The 7,539-nt window shown below is 39.7% G+C and overlaps 1 protein-coding gene across 1 annotated transcript; it reads left to right on the plus strand.

The window, feature by feature from the left end:
- Positions 1 to 5,436: 5,436 nt before the first annotated feature.
- Positions 5,437 to 7,255, plus strand: LOC112794843 (uncharacterized). Its single transcript, XM_025836817.1, has 2 exons — positions 5,437 to 6,055; positions 7,242 to 7,255. The coding sequence occupies exons 1-2, from the start codon at positions 5,437 to 5,439 to the stop codon at positions 7,253 to 7,255; spliced, it is 633 nt and encodes a 210-aa protein (XP_025692602.1).
- Positions 7,256 to 7,539: the final 284 nt, after the last annotated feature.

Below are 7,539 nucleotides of genomic sequence, written 5' to 3' on the forward strand. Positions count from 1 at the left end.
TATAGTGAGAATAACAAGTGCATATTCCACACACTCTCTGAGGGACTAGTTTTTGGCAATGTTGCGGCGGAGGAGGCAGAGGTTGTTGTTGATTAAGCTGGAGCTGCTTGAGTATGTTGGTCATCTCTCCTAGTGTCTGAGTGAGAGCAGCAGTCTCACTATTAGAAGAAATTTCTGTAATAACCTTGGGATGCTTAGTCCGTTGGCTTGTATTTCGGGTAGACTCAGCTAGATCGGTGATCAGTTGCCATGCTTTAGTCACCGTCTTGTACTTAGTTAGAGAGCCATTACTTGTAGCATCTAATAGAGTCTTGTTTTGAGGCTTCATGCCTTGGAAGAAATAGCTAATCAATACCAAGTGGTTAATCTTGGGGTGGGGACATGAATCCAGGAGATTTCTGATGCGTTCCCAATAGTACTCATAAAGAGTCTCTGCTTCTTCTTGAATGATAGAGGAAATCTCTTTCCTCAGCCTTTTAGTAACCTCTGCCGAAAAGTACTTGTCCAAGAATTCCCTTCTGAGCAGATCCCAGTTAGTAACAACAGCTTTAGGTTGAGTGTAGAACCATTCCTTTGCCTTTCCCTCAAGAGAAAATGGGAAGGCGTATAGCCAGACGGCACGCTCTTTGGCACCATGCCGCCTAGCAGTTGATCAAGTTGTCTGAAAATCCCTAAGGTGCTTGATAGGCTCTTGGGTAGGTAAACCATGAAACCTAGGGAGAAGGTTGATCAGTGCGGTCTTCAGTTCAAAGTCAGCAGTTAAGTTCGAGGGCCGCGTTTGATATGGTTGCAATGTAAAATATAGAGCTCCCGCTTCTTTCATCGTAATTCTCTTAGGCTCTGCCATATTACCTGCACTCAAATCAATAGAATCAGTAGAAGATGAGCTTGTTTTTTCCTCAAATGACGCATCAGATTCACCGTCAGATAAGACTGGTAAATTGGGTATAACCCCTTCACCACCCTTGAAGAATAACTAACGTCGAGCTTGCCTAATACGTGAAATAGTTCTTTCAATCTCAGGATCAAATGTGGCTAAGCTCAGATCCGGTAATGATCGTGTCATTCAATGAAAGAAACATACAGCTCATGGTAATAAATTATAAAAAGAAAAATGTAATTATGTAAAGAAAATAAATATTTACACCAATCAATAATTTAGCATACTGTTGCAACTCCCCGGCAACGGAGCCAAAAATTGACGGGCGAAAAATTGCCAGTTAAGAATTTATAATAAAATAGCATTGTAAATAAAGTTCTTAACTGGCCAAAATTTCGCTTATCAATTTAAAAGGGGTTTGTCAGAATTTAGAATAATTAACTGGGAGTAGAATTCCCAGGTCGTTTCCCAACGAGTTGAAACAAGGCGCGAATTATTGACTAGGAATTTTTCTAAGAAATTTTGATGTTGGAATTGGAGAAATAAATAACTGAAAATTTAAGCAAGAAACAATAACTAATGATGTTATGTATTTGAAATTGAAAAGCCTCGACTAGGAGAAAATTAATAGGAATTTCTATCCTTATTGGTTTTTCCAAGTATAATAGAGAAATGGTTATTGCTTCTATTTGGTTATCCTATAATTAATAAAGGAAGGTCAAATAGGTAACCAACTTCGATTCACAAGTCCTAATCGCTTCCCAAGGAAGGATTAGAGTTAGTGATAATCCAATTGGCAGCAATTTCCAATTACCTATTAACACTTGAGTATTCCAACTCAATGGTTCCCTATTAATCAACTCCAAAGTCAAGTTGGGAGCTCTACTCCGTTAATGTGAATGCCATTTTCACAAACATATGAAGGGAGTAGAGAAAGGACATGGTAATTAAAATTAAAATTGAAATTAATAAAACTAAAATTGGAGATAATAAGTAATTGAAAGGAATTCAACAAGTAATGGAATTAAAACTGAAATTGGTTCATTATATTAATAAATGTAGAAGTAAGAAAATCATAATATGAATCCAAGCAATTGAATGGAAAAACAAAAGAGTAGAGTAATGAAAAGGCAAACTGTAGTGATAAGTCTTCAACCAGAGATAGCAGCAACTCTTCCCAAGTTCCAATCCAAAAGCGAATTTTAGAAAAACTGTGAACCCTAAGAGAATGGTGTTTTTCTCTAAAATTCCCTAAACTAAACTAAAAACTAAAAAACTAAGTGAGAATGAAATTGTGTCCAAGTCTCAGCTACACCCCTACCTCTAATCTGGACTTTCGGGCCTAAATTTGGGTCAAAATGAGGCCCAAAAATCGCCCCTGGTGAATTCTGATATGCAGCACGTGACGGCCTTCCACGCGTACGCGTCGTCCACGCGTACGCGTCGATGTTCAATCTTCCAGTCACGCATACGCATGCCATACGTGTGCGCGTCGCTGCTATTTCCTAACCACGCGGATGCGTGCTTCACACGTGTGCGTCACTGCTCACCCTTGAAATCTTTAATTCCTTATGTTCCTTCCTCTTTTTCATGCTTCTTTTCCATCCTCCAAGCCATTCCTGCCCTGTAATCTCTTAAAACACTTAACACACATATCACGGCATTGAATGGAAATAAGAGAGGATTAAAAATAATGAATTAAAGGCCAAATAAGCACGTTTTCAATCATAGCACCAATTATGGAAGGAAAATGTTAAACCATGCATTTTATATGAATAAGTGTATAAAAGATTGATAAAATCCACTCTATTTAGCACAAGATAAACCATAAAATAATGGTTTATCAAGTATTTTTTCATTTGGTGATAAGACTTTAATTGCATTATATGATATTGGAGCATCGCATTCGTTTATCTCGTTTGCTAAAGTTGAGGAATTATGCTTGAAAGTGTCAGAGTTACCTTTTGATCTGCATGTACATACTCCACATCAGACAGTTATGATTAGGTCAAGTTGTAGACAAATAGGTTTCAAGCTTGAGGGTAGAGATTTTGTACATGATTTGATCTGTTTACCTATGGTTGGTTTGGAGATGATTTTGGAGTTTGATTGGTTGTCGAAAAATCGGGTTTTGTTGGATTGCTTTGAACGGACAATTCGATTTATGCCAGAAGGAGAGAATGGAGCAGTGGTAGTTGCGGGATACTACCTGAACTCTGTAGTGGTACGCTGTAGCGGGGAAGAGTGTCAGGGTTACATCTTGTTAACTGCAAATGCTTCGGGCGATACCCAAGACTTAGATCAGATTCTGGTAGTTAGGTACTTTTCGGAAGTATTTCCGGAAGATATACCTGAGTTCTCACCTCAAAGGGAGATTGAGTTTGCGATTGAATTGGTACCGGGAGCCAGACCAGTATCGATTACACCGTATAGGATGGCTCCGAAAGAACTGGCCAAGTTAAAGACTGAGTTGGAGGAGCTTCTGAACAAAAGGATCATTTGACCGAGTGTGTCACCGTGGGGAGCGCCAGTTTTATTGGTGAAGAAGAAGGATGGAGAGATGCGACTGTGTATGGATTACTGCCAGTTGAATAAAGTGACTGTGAAGAATAAGTACCCGCTGCCAAGGATAGATGACTTGATGGATCAACTGCAAGGAGCTGGGGTGTTTTCCAAAATCGATTTGAGATCTGGTTACCATCACATAAGGGTGAAAGAGGATGATATCCCTAAGACTGTGTTTAGGATGCGTTATGGACACTACGAGTTTACGGTGATGTCCTTTGGGTTAACGAATGCACCTGCTATCTTCATGGATTATATGAACAGAGTCTTTCGTCCCTTTCTGGACAAGTTTGTGGTAATTTTCATAGATGACTTCTTAGTTTACTCCAAGACGGCAAAGGAACATGAGGAGCATTTGAGTATTGTGTTGTAAATCCTGAAAGAGCAGAAGTCGAAGTGCGAGTTCTGAAAGGAGGAAGTAAAGTTCCTAGGTCACGTGGTGAGCAAAGGAGGAATAGCGGTGGAACCTTCTAAGGTAGAAGTGGTGACGGAATGGGAAAGACCGACGACTGTGACGGAAGTCAGAAGTTTTTTGGGCTTAGCCAGATATTACCGAAGATTTATCAAAGGCTTTTCCCGGATTGCACTACCAATGACCAAGTTGACAAGGAAGGAAGTGCATTTTGTTTGGACATCAGAGTGTGAAGAGAGTTTTCAAATTTTGAAGCAAAATTTAACTTCAGCACCTGTTTTGATCTTGCCGGAACCGCATGAACCATTTGAAGTATACTGTGATGCTTCTCTAAAGGGTTTGGATTGCATTTTGATGCAACACCAGAATGTGGTGGCTTACGTCAGTTAAGACCGCATGAAGTAAATTACCCAACTCATGACTTGGAATTAGTGGCGATTGTGTTTGCATTGAAGATCTGGAGACACCACTTGTATGGAGTAAGGTTTAGCATCTTTTCTGATCATAAGAGTCTCAAGTACATCTTTGATCAGAAAGAGCTTAATATGCGTCAGGGGAGATGGATGGAGTTGCTTAAGGATTATGATTTTGAATTGAGTTATCACCCTGGAAAGGCGAATGTAGTGGCAGACGCATTAATCCAAAAGTCTTTGACAATAGCTTGGATGAGAATCAAGGAAGAGAAGCTAGTGGAGAAGTTTGTGGATCTTAAGTTGGATATTGATGAAGTTGCTAGAAGAGCTTGCCTGAATCAATTACAGATCTCAAGTGACTTTAAATATGAACTCCTAAAGGCTCATCAAAACGATGACGTATTACCAAAAGTGTTGCCAGCTATCGAACAAGGGAAGCAGTGGAGAGTATCATGGGATCAAGATGGATTGTGGAGAATCAAGGGTAGGATTATTGTGCCGAATGTGGGGACGTTGCGGCAAGATATATTGAGAGAAGCGCACAAGAGCGGATTTTCTTTTCACCCTGGAAGTACTAAGATGTACCACGATCTGAAGACTATGTTCTGGTGGCCCGGTATGAAGAAGGATGTGGCGGAACATATCTCAAAGTGCTTGACGTGTCAGAAGGTAAAAATAGAACATCAAAAACCGTCGGGAATGCTTCAACCATTTGATCTTCCTCAGTGGATGTGGGAAGGAATTGCAATGGATTTTGTGACCGGTTTACCGAGGACTAGGTTAGAATGTGATGCAATTTGGGTGATCGTGGATCGCTTAACCAAATCTGCTCATTTTCTACCTATTCGAGTAAACTATTCTATGGAAGAGTTAGCAAGGTTGTATATAAAGGAGATAGTAAGGTTTCATGGTGTGCCGTTGAGCATACTATCAGACCGTGATCTCCGATTCACATCAAGGTTTTGGAGAGCTTTTCAAAAGGCCTTTGGTACGAGACTATGTCTTAGTATTGCGTATCATCCACAAACAGATGGACAGTCGGAAGGACTATTCAGACGTTGGAAAATATGCTGAAAGCGTGTGTTTTGGATCAACCCGGAAGTTGGGACCGCTACATGCCATTGGTGGAGTTTGTGTACAACAATAGCTTTCATGCAAGCATTGGGATGGCTCCGTATGAGGCCATGTATGGACGAAAGTGCCAGTCTCAACTTTGTTGGTATGAATCTGGTGAAGCAAGTGTATTGGGTCCAGATGTGGTAGCAGAGACTACGGAGAAGATTAAGAAAATACGAGAAAGTATTTTGACTGGTCAGAGTCGACAAAAGAGTTATGCAGACCAAAGAAGGAAACCGTTAGAGTTTGAAGTGGGAGAACATGTATTTCTGAGAGTTACACCAACAACTGGGATTGGAAGAGCAATCAAGACCAAAAAGTTGAATCCGAGGTATATAGGACCGTTTGAGATCCTAAGGCGATTCGGGCCAGTGACTTATCAAGTTGCTTTACCACCTCATCTGTCTAACATGCATGACGTATTCCACGTGTCACAACTTCGAAAGTACACGTCGGATGCGGCTCTTGTGTTAGAGGCTGAATTGGTCGAGTTGAGAGAGAACTTGACTTTCCAAGTAATACCGGTGAGGATTGACTATGCTAGTGTGAAAAAGCGACGAGGAAAAGAAGTTCAGTTGGTTAAAATTGCTTGGAAGCAAGCAGGAGTTGAAGAGCATACCTGGGAGTTGGAGTCCGAGATGCGAAAGGATTATCCCGAGCTATTCTCAGGTAGTTCAAATTTTGAGGGCAACATTTCTTATTTGGTGGGGAGAATGTAAGAATCGAAACTAATCAACTGGTTAATTAAGTGATTATATTGCCCAACTTTGATTCCAAAAAGTTAGATTGGGAATTTGAGGATTTAAAGGTGATTTTTAAACTCAGTCGGTCTTTCTGAGTCAGAAAATGTGCCTTCTACAAAAAACTGTGAAAAACCGTGAACCGGTTCAAGTCTGTCCGGTGCTGCATGAGAAAAAATGAAAATAGCCAAAAACCTTAGAAAAACACTAGAAATGGAAAATCGGGCATTAATTTTAAAGGTTTGGCCCGAAGTTGATGCAAACGGGCTAAAAACGCTAACGGGTTAGACCGGACTCAAGTTAGGCCCAAGCCCATCATATATAAGGGTTCATTAATGAACCCAATCACTCATAACACTCTCGTAAACACACCCACAAAGCTGAGAAGAGAAGGAGAATAGAACCCCTTTGTCACTATTCATTTCCATCTTGCTAAGCTCATATCTTTAGCTATAGAGCTTCGATCGCCGCACCATTTACAGCTACACGTTCCTTGTGACGAGCTCTACAAGACCCATCCAAGAAACTCTTGAAGTAAGCTCGAAATCCTCTCAGTTCTTCTCTCCAAAATTTTGGGTATTTAGGGCTTTTGAGTAAGTCAGTTTTTGTGATTCTTGGTGTTTAGGTTCACTCTAATCCTTGCTTAACCTTGGGTTTTGACATCCAAATCTGTTGGGAAAGGTAAGAGACTTTGAACTCTTGTGAACTTTTGATTTATTTTGAGCCTAGGTTGATTCATGATGCTTTATGCATATATTGTTTGATTATTGTGAGTTTGGAGCTTGTTGGTGCTTGTTGGAGTTACATTAGTGGTTGGATTTTGGTTGAGAGCTCATTTGGTTCATAAAGGGAAACGGCCAAGGTATGGTTTTGGTTTCCTCTATGTAGTATATAATATTCATGGACACATAGGCTAGTGACCCATAGGATAGGTTTGGATTTTGAATGGTTGTTGAATTGTTGTATGATGGTATATGATGATTTTTGATGATTTGATGAATGGTGAGTTTAATTGTAATGATTGATGTGAATATGATGAGGATGAAGGATTGTGAAGTTGAGGAGTGACTTGTGTTGATAAATGTGATATTGATGTTGATTGATTGGTAATGTAGTTGGAAATTGTTAATAAGATTTGATATATGTAATATATTGATGTGATGTTGTGAATGAGGAAAGATGAAGGGAAAATGTGGTAAGTTTGGTGTAATATGATATAGAGGATTGATTTTGATGAAAAGTGGAGTTTAGGTTTGGTTGGTTTGGTTTTGGTTGTGTTTTATAAAGGAATTGAGGAAATTGTGATTTTGGGTAAAAGTTGATTTTTGGTGAACTTTGTCTAATCATAACTTTTGCCTCGGTTTTCAAAATTTAATGAAACTGGTCTAGAATTAAGGATCTTTGAAAACCCTT

The sequence above is a fragment of the Arachis hypogaea genome, chromosome 4 (genome assembly GCF_003086295.3).
Source record: "Arachis hypogaea cultivar Tifrunner chromosome 4, arahy.Tifrunner.gnm2.J5K5, whole genome shotgun sequence".
Classification (NCBI taxonomy): domain Eukaryota; kingdom Viridiplantae; phylum Streptophyta; class Magnoliopsida; order Fabales; family Fabaceae; genus Arachis; species Arachis hypogaea.

Bases quoted from the DNA above. Each gene is read 5' to 3' on its own strand.
- LOC112794843 (XM_025836817.1), top strand. From the start codon at position 5,437: ATGGCTCCGTATGAGGCCATGTATGGACGAAAGTGCCAGTCTCAACTT.